This window comes from Bos indicus x Bos taurus, chromosome 17, assembly GCF_003369695.1.
Source record: "Bos indicus x Bos taurus breed Angus x Brahman F1 hybrid chromosome 17, Bos_hybrid_MaternalHap_v2.0, whole genome shotgun sequence".
Taxonomy (NCBI): Eukaryota; Metazoa; Chordata; class Mammalia; order Artiodactyla; family Bovidae; genus Bos; species Bos indicus x Bos taurus.
Window position 1 is genome coordinate 3,540,726 of NC_040092.1, and position 20,378 is coordinate 3,561,103.

The 20,378-nt window shown below is 56.1% G+C and overlaps 1 protein-coding gene across 2 annotated transcripts; it reads left to right on the forward strand.

Moving 5' to 3' along the window:
- The first annotated feature begins 15,889 nt into the window (after positions 1–15,889).
- Positions 15,890–20,014, forward strand: RNF215 (ring finger protein 215). Of its 2 annotated transcripts, none has more exons than XM_027566335.1 (9): positions 15,890–16,239; positions 16,481–16,624; positions 17,131–17,202; positions 17,287–17,372; positions 17,739–17,967; positions 18,383–18,502; positions 18,591–18,734; positions 18,991–19,093; positions 19,183–20,014. In XM_027566335.1, exons 1-9 carry the CDS (start codon positions 15,946–15,948, stop codon positions 19,203–19,205), a joined length of 1,215 nt encoding a protein of 404 aa, XP_027422136.1. In that variant the 5' UTR covers positions 15,890–15,945; the 3' UTR covers positions 19,206–20,014. The 2 variants fall into 2 exon arrangements, with proteins under 2 accessions (XP_027422136.1, XP_027422137.1); XM_027566336.1 differs by having other exon boundaries at positions 15,893–16,239; positions 17,811–17,967.
- Positions 20,015–20,378: the final 364 nt, after the last annotated feature.

Here is a 20,378-nt window from a genome sequence, read left to right on the forward strand (position 1 = left end):
CGATGCGCTGGGCACGGGAGCATCCGAGGCGGGTCCCCTCCGCCCTCCTGAAGCGGAGACCTGGGCGGGAGGGGCGCGCGCCAGTGCCCACCGGGGCCAAGGCCGGTGGACCGCAGTGGGGCAGGAAGTCTGGGTTGCAGCCCCAAATTTACCTTTAGCTCACGGTGTGACCTTGGAGGAGACACCTGAGCTCTCTGGGCCGTGTGACCCCATCTGAGAACTATCTAATGATTTCTTGTAAGATCAGGTCCCCAGGGTGCCAGACTTCTCCTGCCAACCCAGGAGGGAGCTTGCCTGATGCCCTTGTCGCGGGGGTCCAGGTCCCCTAAGACTAGCCATCACCTCCAGGACAGTGGCTTTTTCTCTCTGGGGTCCTTGCCTGCCTCCTGTCCTGCCATGGATTTGGGGCCGCTGCTGCCAACCCAACTGGGGCCCTTGCAGGAGTTAACAGCCTTTCGGCTTCCTGCTGTGGGGCAGGCAGTCTGAGGGGTAGGGAAGCCCAGACCTCATCTTCCCACCCAGGGCCCTGTCCTCTGCTCCTGACCTTCTCAGCTCTCCGAGAGGGTCGCAAGGTGCTGGCACCCTCCGCTGGCATGGAGGAGTGCTTCCTCTCTGGGAATCAGAAGATCTTGGGTTTGAATCCTAAATCTTCCCCTTCTTTTTATGAGACTTCGGGGAGCAAGTTCAACTCTGAATCCAAGCCTCTTCGTTCACTAAATGGATTTAGATGATCTGGACCTTGGGTCAGCAGGAGAGGATAAAGCCAGCTAACATACATAATGCCCTGGGTGCAGTGCTTAGCCCAAGGGTCCCCTCTGTGACCACTGCCCTCATCCTCTCTGCTCAGCCTGCCTTTGATGCCTGCCTGGCCTCGGGGTGGGGATGCAGGGTGGACATGGAGGAAGCCTCAGTGAAAGCCGATGGCCCAGTGAAAGCTTATCTGCTTCCCCCGCCCACACCCAGGGGCCAGAGCTGTGTGTTCCCCGGGCAGTTGCAAGCCTGACTTGTGGGACAGAAGCCATCTGACGGTCCTGCAGTGTCCCCTCCCCATACACTGAAGCCATTTCCTACTTGCCAAGCTCACCAGACCTCCCTCTCTGCCCGGGTTCCCCCTCCCCCACGCTAACCCTACCGCCAGGATAGCAGCGGGTCACATGCCGTGGCCATTCTTTCCTCCTACTGCATGCCAGGCCCTGGGTGCTGTTCTGGGGATCCTGAAATGAGTAGGGTGCCATCCTGCACTCCCAGAAGTGAGACACAGGCAACAGAGGTGGTAGTGGCAGAGAACCTGCATGCCAGTGCAGAAGAGACCAGAGACCCAGGTTCCATCCTTGGGTCAGGAAGATTCCCTGGAGGAGGGCATGGTGACCCACTCCAGTATTCTTGCCTGGAGAATCCCATAGACAGAAGAGCCTGGCGGGCTATGGTCCATAGGGTCACACACAGTCTGACAAGATTGAAATGACTTAGCACGCACGCACGCATGCCCTGATGTCTAGCACTTGGGCCTGTTTTCTGGGCCACGGATCAGTAATACTCAGGCATCCTTAAGGAACTAGAATACAAGGGCGAGATAAATGCCCGAAAGAGAGCCAGAAAGTGCCTGACTTCAGGTTGGAAGCATCCTCAAAGTCTTCATGGAGGGAGCAACATTGGACTGGGCCCTAAAAACCTGGGGTGGGGGACTTCCCTGTCAGTCCCGTGGTTGAGAATCTGCCTTGCAATGCAGGGGACTTGGGTTCGATCCCTGGTAGGGAAACGAAGATCCCACACGCCGTGCGAGCAGCTAAGCTCGTGAGGGCCAGAGCCTGTGCACCAGGACTAGAGAGCCCACGTGCTGCAGCCGAGACCTGACACAGCCGAATAATTAAACTTTTAAGTTAAAAGAAGATCCGGGGCGGAAGGAAATGGAAAGGAGGTCCATTCCATGCTGGCATCACAGCACGAACGAAGTCTTGGCGGTAGGCGGGAAGCATGGCTAGAACCAGACAGGAGAGGAGAGAAGGGGCAAACTGGGAAGCCCAGTGGGCCCTCGACGCGGCCTTGCTTAGGGGTGTCTGTGCTGTTGCACCGTGAGTTCTCGGGAACAGGACCCTGTTTTATCACCCCTGAATCCCCACACGGGAACAGGACCCTGTCTTATCACCCCTGAATCCCCACAAGCGCCTTCCCCCGCACAGCATACTGCGCACGGGAGCTGCTCCATAAGTGAATACTGAGTGAATGAATGAACGAGGGAATGCAGGAAACATTCTCATGGGCACCGAGCTGGGAGCCCCGGGGTGGAGAGTTAAACATAGATCGTTCAAGGATCAAGCAAGTAACTCACCTTACGTAACAGCTGTGGAAACAGGCCCGCAAAGGCCGTAGCCTGCCCCCAAAGGCATCAGTGGTGTGACTGAGGAGGAGAGCTTTGCCCGCTGCCTGGCGAGTTGCGTCCTCCCTTTGCTGGCTGGAATTCACGCAGAGAGGGGCCCAGAGCCAGGCCCTGCCACCTCTGCGCTGTCTCAGGAAGAGTGGGAAGCAAACAGCCCCCAGCTCTCTGGGATAGAAGGCAGAGGCAGGCTGCGGAAGGCTTCTGAAAGATGCGTGGGAGGACTGCGCTCTGCGCCTGGCATGGTCTCCGCTGAGAAGGTGTGCAGCTGGGCACAAGGTGAAGGTCTTGGGTCCAGCCTGGTGGCCGAGTGGCCCCCATCGCCACCCCTGCAAGGCGTTTTCAGGCAGTCTTAGTGGGGCAGGAGGTCAATGGGCCTCCCCTCCCCCAGGGTAAAGAAGTTGGAGATTCATTCCCTATTGACTGAAACTCCAAGACCAGAATAGTGGGACAATTAAAGCGAGGGGGCTGGACCCTGCCCAGACCACATATTTCTCGTTCTTGAAGTCAGGAGACCTCCCCGACTACACGTGCGCAGAAAGGCTCCCTGGAGGCCACAGGGGAGTTATGTCAAAGGATGTTCTACCCAGACCGCTTTTCAGTAGAATCCATCTTGGCTAAGAGATGTGTGCGCACACGTGGGTGGATCCTGAGATATACCAATACGAACTGTGAACCAGGCAAACCAAAACAACTGGTCAAAGGAAACCCGGAAGAAGTGCCCCCATAAAAGTAATTCAAAGTGCCACGAGGGTATAACTCAGGGACTCTCTCTGAGTCTGCCCATATGTCTATCTATCTAAATGTAATGTACTTTTTTTCCCCCTCTTAATACTTCACTGTTTCACTACTTCCTGTCTTTGTGAGAATTCTTTTCTGCAAAGCTAAAGGGCCAGGGCTCTTGTCACTGACCACTGGCTTAGCGCCTAGGATCTGGTACTTTCACCGCAGAGACCCAGCTAGGAACTCAAGCCCCGCTCCATGTCATCACAGGCTGAGGCCACCCGAGATCCCTGCAGTCCTGCCCTGCCTACAGACTCATCAGCTTTGGCTCCAGGCAGGGCACAGCCACCTGCCTTGCTGCGTGCCTGGCTGAGATCTTTCTTTAAGACCCTTTCAGGTGCAAGGTGAACTTTTCAGTGAAGGGCCTACTCAAAGGAACCTGGAACAACCGCTCGTGTGGGTTCAACACTCCACAGACAACAGGCTCTCTCAGAGCTGGCTTGTCATTTAAGCCCATGATGACCCTCTAAGGCGGGTGGATCAGGTGACTTCGTGAGGAACCCGAGGGAGAGATCTGGCCACGTGAGAGTGTCTACAGCTGTGACTTGAACCCAAGACCTCGGCTTCTGGGCCAAATGCTCCCAGGTGCCCATGAATGTGGACTACCCCGGGAGCTTCCTGGAAAGACTGCCCAGGAAAGCACAGGAAAACGTTTACCCCAGCAGCAAACATGACTCAGGTGCTAAAGAATCTACCCACAGTGTGGGAGCCCCGGGTTCGATCCCTGGGTGGGGAAGATCTCCTGGAGGAGGAAATGGCAAACTATTCCAGTGGTCTTGCCTCAAAAATTCAGTGACAGAGGAGCCTGGTGGGCTACAGTCCATGGAGTTGCAAAGAGTTGGACACGACTGAGTGACTAACATTTTTCACTTTTCAGCAGCAGTCTCCAGCCCCAACCAACACCCCTTTCCCAGAGTATCTGGAGTTACCTACTATGAAGGCCTAGATGAAGTATCCTTCCCAAGCCTTGGGGCTGCCTGTTTCTCCTTTGTCCACTGAAACTTACCTATCTCCAGCCCAATGGAATGGCCAATCTGACCATACAAGTCCTGGAATCAAAATCTAGATTATATATTTATTTGTTATATATTTTGTTGCTGTTCAGTCTCTCAGTCATGTCTGACTCTTTGTGATTCCATGGACTGCATCACGCCAGGCCTCCCTGTCCTTCACCAACTCCCAGAGCTTGCTCAAGCTCATGTCCATCGAGTCAATGATACCATCCAACCATCTCATATTCTGCCGCCCCCTCCTCCTCCTGCCCTCAGTCTTTCCCAGCATCAGGGTGTTTTCCAATGAGTCATTTCTTCGCATCCAGTGGCCAAGGTATTGGAGCTTCAGCTTCAGCATCATTCCTTCCAAAGAAATCCCAGGACTGATCTACTTTAGAATGGACTGGTTGGATCTCCTTGCCGTCCAAGGGACTCTCAAGAGTCTCCTCCAGCACCACAGTTCGAAGGCATCAATTCTTCGGCGCTCAGCCTTCTTAACAGTCCTACTCTCACATCCATACATGACTGCTGGACAAACCATAGGTTTGACTAGATGGACCTTTGTCAGCAAAGTGATGTCTCTGCTTTTATTATCTACAAAAATGAAACTCCTCCAGGCTGGTTACTTAAGTGAGACTCGCTCCTCCACATCCCCACATTTTCTCCATCCCCCAAGCCCCATCTGAGTATGTGGCTCCCCTGCTCAAGAATCTGCAATGGCTCCCTAGTGCCTTCTGCAGGGGTCAGCCCAGCCTCACTGACTTGCAGTCAAGGCCTTACCTGCAGCTTGCTCAGCATCCCGGGGCCTCGATGGCCGCTCCTCCCTGCTGCGCACTCTTGTCTCCGTCAGAGAAGCCCCAGGCTGCTTCTCAGATTTGCCCTCCCACCTCTTCAGAGTTGCTTCCCTCTCCCGTTTCCTTCTGCCAGGCCCTCCCTGGCCTTCAAAGCCTGATCCAATCCTGTTTCCAGCAACCTCGCCCAGATCCTCCCAGCCCAGCATGACCTCTGCCAACCAGTAGCCCCCTCTCTGCCGGCCTTGACACTGACCGCTTTGTATTGTAGTGGTGACGGTGAGGCACAGCCCAGCCCGACAGAAAGAGCCCAGCCTCGCGGGGCAGGCAGGCCCGAGGCACGATCCAGGCCCTGCCTCTTGCCAGCTCTGTGATGGGTGCGCTGTTCCCACGGCACCCTGCCGGCATGGGCGTGCAGACAGCTGAAAAGTAGGCTGCTAGAACCCAGAGCCTGAGGAGGTGTGGGGTAACAGTTTTAGTCTCGAGAGGTAATACCCGGAGCTGGAGATTCCTCTGGGAGGCGGTTCTGAACCCAGACACGAGCCCTGGACTGGGAGTCCAGAGCCTGGGCTTTAGACAACTTTTTTTTTTTATGTTTTGTTAGTTTTGTTTTGGTTTTTATTTACTTATTTTTGGCCCTGCCGGGTCTTCATTGCTGCATGCGGGCTTTCTCTAGGTGCCGTGAGTGGGGGCTACTCTTCGCTGTGGAGCGCAGGCTCTATGCACGCAGGCTTCGGCGGTCCACACTTCAGAGCTCACGCTTGAGCGAGTGGTCTTGGCCATTGTGGCTCGGGGGCTCTAGAGCACAGGCTCAGTAGCTGTCCCTCAGCGTGTGGGATCTTACCGGACCCGGGATTGAACCCGAGTCTCCGGCACTGACAGGCAGATTCTTAACCACAGGACCACCAGGGAAGTCATGTTTCCTTGTTTTTTTTTGTTGTTGTTGTTGTTTTTTTATAATGAAGTATAGTTGATTGACAATGTTGTGCCAATCTCCACTGTACAGCAAAGTGACTCAGTTATACACTTATGTATATTCTTTGCTTATATTCTTTTTCATTTAGAATTGTGGAGTGAATGTGCTGCAGTGACCATTCAGCAGGGGGCCTCCTCGGGGCCGTCTGCCCTTGACCTCTGGGCTTCTCTGAAACAAGGGCCTTGACCAGGAGGTCAGAGGCCCCAGGGTGCCCTCCCCTCTGGTTCTGTGGTGCCAACGGGCAAGGGGTGGTGCGGAGATTGGCATGGTGATTCGAGAGTCAGAGAGAACTGTCCTTTAAACCCTTCAACAAATATTTGTGGAACGCTCTACTTGCAGGGGGCTGGGGCAGCTGGAACTCTCCGGAAAGCCCTTGTGCTTGTGGGAGGCTGTGCAGAAAGGCCCAGACTCTGAGCCTCTGCCAGCCCTGCCACGTGCTGCCTAAAGTCTTCTTCTGACACAAGTGGGGGAAGAATAAACAGATCTGCACCGCCCAAGACAGTGGAGGGGACAGCAGCAGGCGGAGGCCCCTGCGGTGAGGGACTCGCTCCACTACCTGCCCGCCCGCCCCATCCAGGCGGCCCAGGCTCCCAAGTGGAGCGCAGAGCCTGAGCACCTGTCACACCTCAGCTCCACAAGCACATAGGCAGCAGGAGTGGGGCCAGGAGGGGGGGACGCGTCAGGTCCTGCCCCCCGCGGAGTTCCTGGTCCACAGGGAGATGGCCAAGGCAACAGGCCACTCAGTACAGAGTGGTCGGTGCCGCCTTAGCAGGTACAGACAGGAGGGTCCCTGCCCTGTCAGGGGGTAGGGCCATCCTAGATTCCCCAGAGCTCCCGTGGCTGAGCAGGAGTCGGCCAGACAGGAGGGAACAGAGGAGGTCTGGAGGCCATTCTTTCATTCATTCATACACTCACTCACGTGTGTGTGCTCAGTCGCGTCCGACTCTTTTGTGACCCCATGAACTGTAGCCCACCAGGCTCCTCTGTCCATGGGAGTATCTTGGGAAGAATATGGAGTGGGTCACCACTTCCTTCTCCAGGGGATCTTCCGGACCCAGGGATCAAACCTGCGTCTCCTGCTTTGGCAGGTGGATTCTCTACCACTGTGCCACCTGGGAAGCCCCGTTCATTCACGCATCTGGTACCTGTTTAACTGAGCACGGTGCTAATCGTGCAGTAAAAAGATGCCTTCGGGCAACTTACAGTGTTGGAGAGGGGCACACCCAGACTGAGATCAGGCTGTGGAGAAGTGTGTAGGGCATGGGGGCCACATAAAGAGTCGGGGCTTGGGGGGCGTGGCGGTTGGAGGGCTGGCTGCTGGCTGTTAGGAAGGACCCTTGAGCGGTGTTGTTGTTCAGTCTCCAAGTTGTATCCGACTCTTTGCAACCCCATGGACTACAGCATGCCAGGCTTCCCTGTCCCTCACCATCTCCCTGTCCCTCACCATCTCCCAGAGTTTGCCCAAGTTCATGTCCATCGCATCAGTGATGCCATCCAACCATCTCATCCTGTGTTGCCCATCTCTGAGTTGGGGGGAAGGGGCTATTCTGAAATCCTTGAGCTGGGGGGGGGGTGGTGGCTGGTCTTTCTCCATCTCAGACCTGGGGTATCCTGGAGGTTGGACGACAGTGGAATATCTGACAGGGTGAGTTCAGACTGTGGACAAGAGTGCCTTCGAAGGTCAGAGGGCCACACAGGATTTCCCTTGGGGGGAGGGGTACATATCAGGGAGGTGGGAGGGGGCTAAGGAGCCCCCAGGGTCCAGCCCAGAGTACAGGATGGCAACGTCAATTCCCTCACGGTTTGCTCTCCACCCCCCTGCTTTCCCCCTGGACATGCCTCGCTGCCTCCCACCCTGCACTGATGCTGCGAGAGCAGAGGCAGCAGACCAGGAGCAGCAGCGAGGAGTCCGGTGGCCAAACCCAGCTCCCCTGGTGGCAAGGTCACCGGCCCTCTCTGGGTGCCAGTCACCTGGGGAGAAAGCTAATCCTCGCCTCACTCCCAGGGCTGCTGAGAGAATTCCGAGTGAAATAATGGCTGGAACAGTGGTGGGTGCATGCAGGGGAGGGCTTCTCAGTGCTCTGATCTCTCCTGTATTATTCCTGAAGGCACACAGAACCGGAGAAACCTGGCCCGTCCTTCCCAGGAACCCCCTTCCTCCTCACTTCCGCAGTCCACCCGGGCTTTGCGAAGACACAAATCCTCTCCCTGCCCCACTTCCCACACCCGAGCCCCCAATTAAGTCCCTTACCTTCCTGGGTATCGCTGTCTAATCCCTAAACCCGTTCTCACCAGTCTCCTGTTTTCTCAGGAGTCAAATCCCTTTAGAAGGAGGTGGCCCAGTTAGCTGTGAACCGAGAGGCTGGGGGCAGGGAGCAGGCATTCCAGGGCTCCCAGAGGGGAGGCGTGAGGAGGGGAGGGCAGAAGGGGGTCCTGGAGACCCTGGCCCGGCTCTGGCACCGGCTGGCGTGGGCCTGGAGGCTTCCCTTGGGAGGAGCGGCCTGCCATTTCTGCCCACACCCCTGCACCCAGGTTCCACCACAAGGCTCGTTCACTCCCTGCCAATGCTTTTGAGAAGCGGAGCAGCCTGTTCTGCAGCCAGACTACCTGGGTTCTGGTAGGGTCCATCACCGACTGGGGTTACTTGACCTTGGTGCCTCAGTTTCCCTCTGTCAGATGGCAGTGACAATTTTCCTACCCATGTGGTGCCGATGAGATTAGAGCGAGTTCATGCAATTCTCTTGAACAGTGCCTGGAACATAGGAAATGTATTGGTTGTTTTACTTGAACTTCCTGCTGCTTCTCCCAGATATTTTTTGCCATTCGGGCCTTTAAAAAGTTTTTTACACGTTTATTTAGCTGCACCAGGCCTCAGTTGCGGCATGTGGGAGCCTTGATCTTCCCTGTGGCATGCGAGACTTTTAGTTGCGGCGTGTGGGACCTAGTTTCTTGACCAGGGACTGAACCCCAGGCCCCTTGCATTGGGAAAGGGGAGTCTTAGCCACCGATCAGCAGGGAAGCCCCTGCCATTCAGGTCTTAACCCTCACCACCTGTCTCTTGGAGAGGCCTCTTTCCCTGGCACTGAAGCTGAAGTGGCCCCCAGCCCCAGGCACTCTCTAATGCCATTTTCTCTCCTTCCGTGGCACTTACCATGGTCTGAAATAAATGGTTATGTTTGATCATCTCTTCTTGAGGGCAGGAGCCATGGCTGGTCATGGTCACAGCTACACGCCCAGTGCCTCGAACCCCACTGGGGTGGCCATCCATTTGTGGGCATGACCCAACACTCTGTCCCCTGAGGGCTGGACCCTGACCATGCTGAACACTGCCCCCCACGCTATCTGTCCCCTGAGGGCTGGACCCTGACCATGCTGACCCCCCCATGCTGCAGCCCCTCCCCTCGCCACCTCACGCTTACACAGCCACTCTTCACCCGCCTGGTGTGACCTCAGGTGAGGCATCACCCCTCACTAGGCATCTGGATGAGTGGAGGGAGGTGGCAAGGACACTAGGCAACTGAGGGACAGCCTAAGATTTTGCTGAGACGATTTGGTGTGTGTTCTGGGGCTCGTGCCTATAATGTGGAGACCTCAAGGACCTCTGAGTTCTGAAAATACAGCCCTCCCTGCCACCGTCTAGCCTTCTCTTGTTGCAACTGGCTTTAAAGCCCCTGTCAACTAGGGGAGGGGGAAAAAAAAGCATAACCTAAAAGTTATGTTTAATTTGGTGGTCAAATCTAAGGACTTAAGCCCAGAACACAGCATCTCAGATAATTCTGAGAAACTGTTCGAAGAAGAAGCAGTGGGGAGCCAAGAGGGATAGGAGCTTTTGTGACAAAGCCCAGGTAGTCGGAACATCAGAAGATTACTGTTAATAAAAGAAACTGGATACCTCGAGTTAAGGGACTTAGCACTTTTCTGTGTCTGGGAAGATGCAAGAGTCTGGGCTCGCTGGAATCATTCCTTTGATCTGGAATCATTCCTTTGATCTGCGCCTCAACGATCTGGGGCCAGCAGCCTGTGGGTCCTCATCCGCGGGTGATGAGTTCCTGTGAGCAAGGCTTTGCCCTCCTGGAGGGCTCAGTCACTAGGTCGTGTCCAACTCGTTTGCCATCCCCTAAACTGTAGCCCGCCAGGCTCCTCTGTCCACGGGATTTCCCAGGCAAGAATACTGGAGTAGGTTGCCATTTCCTCCTCCAGGGCATCGTCCCGACCCAGGGATCCAACCCGCGTCTCCTGCATTGGCAGGTGGAGTCTTTACACTGTGCCGCCCGCGGAAGCCCTTCTGAAGGCCCCCTTTCTAAACACAGCAGAGACCAACACCTGGCCCAGTGTGCCCCACCCCCCACCCCCAGAAGCGCTCTGTGGGGACGAGCCTGCCACCTAGTGGTAGCTTCGGCACATTGCCGCGTCTCCATCACAGGGGCCAAGGTTCCCGATCACTGGGGCCAGCTTGTATTCTGAATATGGATTTGCCCTCTCCATATCCTGCCAGCACTACCATCCCTGGACTCGTGGGATGCTTGCCCATTATATTCACAGCCTGGAATCACACTGAAGAATTCATTTCACAGCAGAGGAAGAGCAGCCCGTGCCAGCCACCGCCCCCCCACATACCCTATTCCTGGTACCAAGTCTAAATCGTTTCCCGGCCCCCACCCCATTAGTGCATGGGGCAAAACACCCTACGCGCCTCACAGTTTCATTAACAGCTTCATTTCTTCCTCTGTCCCCTTGCAACTTTAGCAGGGGTGAGGAAAGAGGAGGGACACGGGGGCTTCTTCCACACAGTTCAGTCCAGCCCAGGGCCAGGAAACCTTGTACAGCAAGACACAAGCCGTTTGGGATCACAGTACACCTGGTGAAAGGAACTCCCCTACCGGCCAACAACTGTTTAGTCCAACTTCCATTTGGGGACCCAGGGCAAGAAAGCTGATCTCGACTGCTCCCCGCCGACAGCCCCCAGCTCCACCCCCCCCAGCAGCAGAAGGACCTCGACTGGGCTGGCCTGGGCTACACTCTCCCACATTAAGACTGTATCCTCAAGCCTCTGTCTCTTCCAGGATCGCCAGGGTCGCCCGCGGGAGGACAGACCGCAGGCAGTGACGGCTCGCCATGCTTACAGCAGCCCTAAGGCTCCCTCAGATGGAAGGCTAGGATGTGGACACTGGTAGGGAAGCAGAGGTGTGTTCCAGGTGGGGGACGGGTGTGAGCTAAGATCTGCATCTGGGAGCTGTGTGTGTGTTGGAGGGCCGCGAGGACCTCCCGCCTTGGGAAGAAGTGTGGGAACAGGGAGTCAGTGGTGGGAACAGGGAGGCATTGGAGCCAACAGCCTGGCTGACTGCAGGCTCTGTCCTTGCAACCTTGTCATTGGGGCTGACAGACAGGCTGCGACATTCACAGAATTAGAGAAGCAAGACTCTCCATGGACCCCACAGGGCCTCCCCAGGGCATGGCGCAACTTAGGAAGAATGATACCTTACAAAAGAAGGTTAGTAACCCATGCAAAGCAGGATGATATAACAATCAGGTGACTTAAAAGCACAGCACTGAGACTGCGGGGGCCCAGGGTGCCCCTTCACGATAAAACCCCACACTGCTGACCCGAACTTCGTGTTTCCCATTTGCTTGATTTTTAGAGTTTTGTTACTATACAGCCAGGCCTGCGTTATTTTTTTTTTTCATTGAACTGAAATTCACACAACCTTAAATTAACCTAAATTCACTTTAAAGTGAAAAAAGAAATTCAGGGATTTCCCCAGTGATCCAGTGGCTCAGACTTCGCATTCCCAATGCAGGGGGCCTGGGCTCGATCCTGGTCAAGGAACTAAGATCCTGCATGCCCCACGGTGAGGCCAAAAATTAAAGGAAGTAAATAAATAATATTGAAAAAAAGATTAATGGCATAATAACTGACATCTTTAAAAAAATCAAAAAAGTAAAAACTTCAGTGGTATTGAGTATATTCACCATGGTGGGCAACCAGCTTCTCTGTTCAGTTTCAAAACCTTTCTGTCACCCCAGAGGGAAGCCCTGAACCATGAAGCAGTCACATGTCATTTCCGCCCCCCCACCCCCGCAGCCATTCATCTGCTTCCCATGTGATTTCCCTATTCTGGACACATCATACAATAATATTAACACATGGCCTCTCGTGTCCGGCTTCTCTCCCTTAGCATAACGTTGTCACAAGTCATTCATGTTGTCACGGATGTGAGCACCTCATTCCTATTCGTGCTGTGCTCACTGGCTCATGACTGAGAGTTGTGTACAACTCTTTTTGACCCCGCAGACTGTAGCCCACCAGGCTCCTGTGTCCATGAGGTTTTCCAAGCAAGAATACTGGAGCAAGCTGTCATTTCCTACTTTAGGGGATTTTCCCATCCCAGGGATTGAACCCGAGCCTCTTGCATCTCCTGCACTGGCAGGTGGATTCTTTATCACTGCGCCACCCAGGAAGCCCCATTCCTATTTGTGACTAAATAGACTTTATTTTTTTGGGCTCAAAAATCACTGCAGATGGTGACTGCAGCCATGAAATTAAAAGACGCTTACTCCTTGGAAGGAAAGTTATGACCAACCTAGATAGCATATTGAAAAGCAGAGACATTACTTTGCCAACGAAGGTCCTTCTAGTCAAGGCTATGGTTTTTCCAGTGGTCATGTATGGATGTGAGAGTTGGACTGTGAAGAAAGCTGAGTGCCGAAGAATTGATGCTTTTGAACTGTGGTGTTGGAGAAGACTCTTAAGAGTCCCTTGGACTGCAAGGAGATCCAACCAGTCCATTCTGAAGGAGATCAGCCCTGGGATTTCTTTGGAAGGAATGATGCTAAAGCTGAAACTCCAGTACTTTGGCCACCTCATGCGAAGAGTTGACTCATGATGCTGGGAGGGATTGAGGGCAGGAGGAGAAGGGGGCGACAGAGGATGAGATGGCTGGATGGCATCACTGACTCGATGGACGTGAGTCTGAGTGAACTCCGGGAGTTGGTGATGGACAGGGAGGCCTGGCGTGCTGTGATTCATGGGGTCACAAAGAGTCGGACATGACTGAGCGACTGAACTGAACTGAATATTCCATGATACGGCTGTATCAAAACTCAGTTCAGTTCAGTCGCTCAGCTGTGTCTGACTCTTTGTGACTCCATGGACTGCAGCACACCAGGCCTCCCTGTCCATCACCAACTCCCAGAGTTTACTAAAACTCATGTCCATTGAGTCAGTGATGGCATCCAACCGTCTCATCCTCTGTTGCCCCCTTCTCCCACCCTCAATCTTTCCCAGCATCAGGGTCTTTTCAAATGAGTCAGTTCTTGGCATCAGGTGGCCAAAGTATTGGAGTTTCAGCTTCAGCATCAGTCCTTCCAATGAATATTCTCCCTTAGGATTGATTGGTTGGATCTCCTTGCTGTCCAAGGGACTCTCAAGAGTCTCCAACACAACAGTTCAAAAGCATCAATTCTTCAGTGCTCAGCTTTCTTTATAGTCCAACTTTCACAACCATACATGACTACTGAAAAAACCAAGGCTTTGACTAAACAGACCTTTGTTGGCAAAGTAATGTCTCTGCTTTTCAATATGCTATCTAGGTTGGTCATAGCTTTTCTTCCAAGGAGCAAACATCTTTTAATTTCATGACAGCAGTCACCATCTGCAGTGATTTTGGAGCCCAGAAAAATAAGTCTGTCACTATTTCCACTGTTTCCCCATCTATTTGCCATGAAGTGATGGGACTGGATGCCATGATCTTAGTTTTCTCAATGTTGAGCTTTAAGCCAACTTTTTCACTCTCCTCTTTCACTTTCATCAAGAGGCTCTTTAGTTCCTCTTCACTTTCTGCCATAAGGGTGGTGTCATCTGCATATCTGAGGTTTACCCATTTATCCACTGATGGACATTTCAGTTGTGAAACTGAGGGTGATGAGTCAACCCATTTCACCAGCCTCACTAACCAAGGTCATTTTAAGATGCATGTCTTCTAAGCAGCACATAGTGTAAACAATAAGATGTTCATCCGAGTTGTTTTCTAGAAATGGAGTCAGCTGTGTCGAGTTTGAGCTGAGCCGGTTAAGACTGGATAGGACCACTGACCCTCCACCTGGGCACGTGCTGGGTTTGTGCTTCGAAACCTTTTGATTTCAGAGAGCCGATAATTCCTCCCTCAGATTATGCGATGAACCTGCAGGGGCTTGTAGCTTAGTTGCGCCTGCGCAGAATGAAGACTGCTGCACTTTTCCCCACCTTTCCCTGGGCTCCCCACCCACAGACCACCCTGCTGCTTGATTTTCATGCCATAAATACCCGGAGCCCTTGGCCTTCAGGGAGGCAGACTCAAGACTTGTTCTCCTATTTCCTCGCCTGGCTGTCTTACAAATAAACCCTCTCTTTGCTGCAAACCTCAGTGTCTCAGCATTCACCTTATGCAACAAGCAAAACAAACCTGTTTCCATCTTTTGGCCATTGTGAATAATGCCGCTATGAACGCTGGTGTCCCAACATCTGTTTGAGTTCTTGCTTTCAATTCTTTTGGATATACCAAGAAGTGGATCAGAGGGTAATTCTGTATTTGTTTGTTTTTGAGGAACCGCCATCCTGATTTCCACAGCAGCGACACCATTTTGCATTTCCACTGTTAGTCCATTTTGAGTTAATTTTTGTATACAGTGTGAGGTAGGAGTCCCATTCTTTTGCATGTGATAGCCAGTTGTCCCAGCACCATTTGTTGAAGAGAATGTTCTTGCTCTCACTGAATGGTCTCGGTGCCCTTGTTGAAAATCAACTGGCTGTGGACCTCTGGGTTTACTTCTGGACTCCCAATTCTATTCCGCATGTCTATATGTCTGTCTTTCCCATACTGTTTTTGATTACTGCACCTTTATTGTATGTCTTATTCTCTCCAACTAATTCTTTTTTTTTTTTTTCAATTTTATTTTTAAACTTTACAATGTTGTATTAGTTTTGCCAGATATCAAAATCTCCAACTAATTCTTCAGGAGCATCTTGGTGGTTCAATGTTGGTGGTTACACAGGTGTCCCCTGCAATCTTCTTTCCATTTTTCTGCATGCTTGAAATCTTCCATAATAAAATACTGGGGAAAAGAATGTACGCCTCCTTAGAGCTCTGTTCTTTTATCACGATGCAGTTTTTCTAAAGGCTCAGTTTTCAGACTGAGCCAGCTCCCAGCAGCAGCAACCCCTGGGAGTAAAGGACACGTTGGGGACCACTCGCATAATCTTCAGATTGCTGCGGGCATCAAGAGATAACTTGTCAGGGGTTTGACGGTGCTGGTCTTCAACCTGCCCGTTTCAAAGCCCAGGAAAGTGACTGTCCTGAAGACCCAGCCTCAGGGCCCCTCTGAGGCTCTGGGCCCCTGGGGCGGGAACGCCTGGCACCTCTCTCTGCCCCTCCAGGACTCTTGTCTCAATCACCCCCTCCCCATCACCCACCCTCCTGCCAGACCAGTCTTTGGTCCGTCTCCTGGAGTTCAGTCTGGTAGAGAACCGGAGAACCAGGCCGACCTTGTGACCCTCAGGCCAGGCCGCTCAAGAGCAAGGATCAGTGTCCAGACCCCCAGAAGTTCCTTGCTGATAACCTTCTGGGCCCCTCGGCGTGCCTCGGCCTCCCCGAGTCACCAACTATTTTTCACCTGTTTCTGTCGGTGTCCTTTCCTCTGGTCTCTGCCATCGTACAAAGGAAAACTGCGAGCACAGCCTCTCTGACTTCCCACCTCCGCGTGGCTGCCGTCGCTCCGCGTTCTCCGCGGCCACCAGGGGGCGCGCGAGGTCCAGCCTGGGTGTTGGCGGCGCCGAGGGCCCGCCCTGCCTCCCGGCGCCCCGCCCCGTCCGGCTGCAGCCCCGCCCCCGCCCCTCAGCGCCCCGCCCCGTCCGGCTGCAGTCACGCCCCCGCCCCTCAGAGCCCCGCCCTGTCCGGCTGCGCCCTCGCTCCCGCCGCTCCCCCCTCCCCCCCACGCCCGGGACCACCCCCCACCCTCCGGCGCCCCTGCGTCGTCTGTTCCCCGGGTCCCGCCATGGGCCCCGCCGCTCGCCCCGCGCTGAGGTCGCCGCCGCCGCCGCCGCCTCCTCCTCCGCCGCCGCCGTCGCCACTGCTGCTGCTGCTGCCCTTACTGCCGCTCTGGCTGGGCCTGGCGGGGCCGGGGGCCGCGGCGGACGGCGGCGAGCCCGCGGCCGGGGCGGGGCGGGGCGGGGCCCGCGCCGTGCGGGTGGACGTGAGGCTGCCGCGGCAGGACGCGCTGGTGCTGCAGGGGGTGAGGATCGGCCCCGAGGCCGACCCGGCGCCCCCGCTGGGCGGCCGCTTGCTGCTGGTGAGCGCCGCTGAGCCGCCGTAGACCCTGCACCCACATCCGGTCTTCATCCTGGACCAAGCCCTGGCAGCCCAGCGCCCCTTCCCCCAGGCTGCCCAGGCTCCCAGCCCTCCCGTTTCCAGAACCTGAGATCGGGTGCTTTCTCCTGCAAACTCGTTCCCGAACCCTGGCCTTGCCTCCGCTCTGCGTCCGATCCCCTTCCTCCCTGCCCTCCCTCTACCCACGGCCCCTCGCCCCACAGATGGACATCGTGGATGCTGAGCAGGACGCGCCCGTAGAAGGCTGGATTGCAGTGGCATACGTGGGCAAAGAGCAGGAGGCCCAGATTCACCAGGAGAGTCAGGGCGCCGGCCCACAGGCCTATCCCAAGGCTCTGGTTCAGCAGGTGCGGGGTGGGCAGGGGAAGTGGCGGGGGTGGTGGTATGTGGAAGAGGGGCTGGAGGAAGGGTTTTCAAGGCAATTGCTAGGGCCAGACGACCCGATGGGCCTCTAAGGACCTTCCAGAGAAGCCCTGGGCCTGCGTGGGACAAGGGACCCCCAGGTGTAGACTCGGGTCACGGTGTTTGGCAGCAGGGAGGTGGCAGGAGACCAGAGAGAGTCCAGAAGCTTGACCAGGCTCTGAGAGTATCCAATGGGAAGTTTTTGCGGGGGAGCCGATGGGTAGGTAGGCTTACTCTGCTTGGAGCAGGGAAGGCACAGTGCTGTTTGGGTCCCACAGCGCTTCTGGAGGTGGGGGTGGGAGAAATAAGGGTTTCTGTCCTTGACCTCGAGTTGCTTACTGCTAGTCTGTCCAGGGGAAGTGCTCACCAGGAGCCGAGAACAACTGTGGCTGCTGGTGGTGGGGCGGGCGTGTGGGCAGGCTGTGTGCTGACCTCTGGCTCTGCCCTGCAGATGCGGAGGGCGCTCTTTCTGGGAGCCTCAGCCCTGCTGCTCCTCGTCCTAAACCACAATGTGGTCCGAGAGGTAAATCGAGTCAGGCTGGGGGGGGGGGGCGGGGTTGGAGGGGATGGTGACCCAGGCCGCCTGACCTCCCTGTCCCGCCTCTAGCTGGACATTTCCCAGCTTCTGCTCAGGCCAGTGATCGTCCTGCATTATTCCTCCAACGTCACCAAGCTGTTGGAGGCGCTGCTGCAGTGAGTTGGGGCGTGGGCTCCAAAGGACGGGGCTTGGGCGCTAGGCTCCCTGGCTTTGCCGTGAGCTCAGCGGTCTTAGGACCGGGCCCTTCCCTGTTCACCTGAGCCTGTAGTCTCTTGGCCTGAGGAATGGGTGAAGAGACTGGAGGGAGGTGCCAGGGTGTGGAGCGAGGAAGCTACTTTCTCCGCAGAGGGGATTGGTCTCTACATGGAGGAAGCCAGCTCTTCATGGGATCCTTCCTGTGCTTATGGGCCTCCTTGGCCGCCTGTTATGAGACCTGGAGAAACCAGTGGCTGTGACAGGCCTGGGGGCCAAAGCAGAAGGGCTATTATGGGGTGATACTCAGGGGATCCTCTTCCCAGAAGGCTGGGGCAGGTGGGCCTGAGCCTCTCCTCCCAAGAGCCCTTCCGTCTGGCGCCTCTGGCTTCCCCTCCCAGGAGGACCCAGGCCACAGCTGAGATCACCAGCGGAGAGTCCCTGTCGGCCAACATCGAGTGGAAGCTAACTCTGTGGACCACCTGTGGCCTCTCTAAGGATGGCTACGGAGGATGGCAGGACTTGGTGTGCCTGGGAGGCAGTCGGGCCCAGGAGCAGGTGGGTACTTGGGGGGCCGGGTACACACATGCCTTGTCTCAAGTCCTGTGGCCCCCTCCTCCCCGGGTAGGGAGACCACCTCTTGCACCTCCCAGGGCTGCTCTGAGGGTTCGGGGGCCGGGTGGGTGCTTTGTGTGGGTGCCTGACCCGGGTCACACACAGTCAGCGTTAGCTGCTGCTGTTGTCACGTCCATTTGCCTCTTGGAAGCCTTGACTCCCCTTCGGACTCCTTACCTGGGTTTCACAGTTTCTCCTGTGAAAGCCGGGAAGGACAGAGGCTTCAGAAGATGAAGCCAGGAGCCTCCAGGGTCATGACGCCTGTGGACCTCACCTGCCTGTCCTCAGGGTGGATTTACTGGGGGATGAGGTGGGGTGGGGTGGCCCCAGGGGCCCTGACGCCCGGCTCCCTCCCCAGAAGCCGCTGCAGCAGCTGTGGAATGCCATCCTGCTGGTGGCCATGCTCCTGGGCACGGGCCTCGTGGTGCAGGCTCAGCGGCAGGCATCCCGGCAGAGCCGGCGGGAGCCTGGAGGCCAGGTGGGAGCCAGCCCTTGGGGGGCCCGTGGGCGGGGGGCCCGTGTCCCCAGTGCTGGGAACTGTGCTGCCTTTCCCCGCCCCCCGCAAGGTGGAGCTACTCAAGCGCCGGGTGGTGCAGAGGCTGGCATCCCTCAAGACCCGGAGGTGCCGGCTGGGCCGGGCAGCGCAGAGCCCCCCGGAGCCTGGTGCTGAGACCTGCGCTGTGTGTCTGGACTACTTCTGTAACAAGCAGGTTAGTGCCCTGGGCAGAGGGCAGCCGGGGCTATGATGCCTGCCCTGCTCCCGACACACCTGGGAAGAGCCCCCACCGGCCTTCTTCCCGCCCCACCAGAGATCTGAGAAACAGAACAGGTTGTGGCAGGGGGAGGGTGGGAGGTGTGGCGGGCCACAGGGGTTTCGGTTCCCAGCTCAGGTGAGGGCACGGGGCCTGGCATCCCCACCGGAGGCCTTCCCTGTGGCCTGAGCTCACGCCCCCCCGACCCCCGCAGTGGCTCCGGGTGCTGCCCTGTAAGCATGAGTTCCACCGAGACTGCGTGGACCCCTGGCTGATGCTCCAGCAGACCTGCCCGCTGTGCAAATTCAACGTCCTGGGTGAGCACCGAGGGTGGGGGCTCTTGGCCGGCTCCACCTGGTTCCCACCTGACGCCTCGCTCCCTGTCGTTTCTCTTCCTCTCCTGCAGGGAACCGCTACTCCGATGATTAGCTGCCCCGGCGGGGTCTCTGCACGGGGGGGAAGGGACCCCGCCTGCCTGCGCCCTGGGCGCCTGGAACAGGACAACAGCCGGGGGCAGAACAGAAAGCCCTGGGGTGGGGGGAGGGATGGGGCCCCCCCTGCTCAGGGGCAAGGCATCCCCCACCCACATCCACACCAGGAGGGAGGGACCACCGTCCCCAGCCCGAGGATGCACGGCGCGGACCTGGCAGGAAGAGAGGCGGCTTTGGGGGCCTTGTCTGCCATCCTGGGGTGTCTCTGTCTGCCTCCTCCCAGGCAGTTCCCAGGACCCCTGCCAGGCGTCTGGGGAAGAGGGTGTGGGTAGTGCCCCTGTTCCCAGAGCTCTGGGAGCTCCCTGGCCTGGCTGGCAGGGCATCCTCGAGGGCTGAGGCTGTAGAGGCTAGGTTCTGTGCGTATTTATTGGGGGGTGGGTTGGGGGAGGCGCCATCTGGCCTTGGAGGCACCCTAGCCTGACCATCTTGTGGACACACCTTGGTCAAGGCTATGATGTTGAACCTAGAGGCCCCCGCTGTCTGCTGGCATTCGGCCTTTGGGCCCTGGGGGCCGTGGGTCCCATGGCCTGTCCGGCTGGGCTTGCATCTGGGGCCTGGCTGGGACCAGAGGCCTTAGAAACCATCTAGCCCTGTGCTTCTCCGTGGGGCTACAGGTTGCTGACCAGGATACTTGAAGCCACAGGGTAAATGTGGTACATTTTCCAGGGTCATCTGTTTTTATTAAAAAAATAATTGGGGGTCAAAGAGGTTTAATATTAAAATAAACATGGATATATTTTAATATAAGATGTAAAACTTGTGGATGTTTTAAGATAAACAAGTCACCTTGGGTGTCTACTGCCTGTAGGAGGTGGAGGACTCTAAAATGCCTCCGAAGGGGACTTCCCTGGTAACCCAGTGGTTAAAACCTGCCTGCCAGTGCAGGGGACACAGGTTCAATCCCTGGTCCGGGAAGATTCCACATGCCTCGGGGATGACTAAGGTGGCGCACCCTAGAGACCACGCTCTGCAACAAGAGAAGCCACCACAGTGAGAAGCCCTTGCGTTGCAACTGGAGTCGCCCCCGCTCGCCACAACTGGAGAAAGCCCACACGCAGCAAGGAAGACCCAGTGCAGCCAAAAAATAAAACAGCCCCTAGGATGCCCCCAG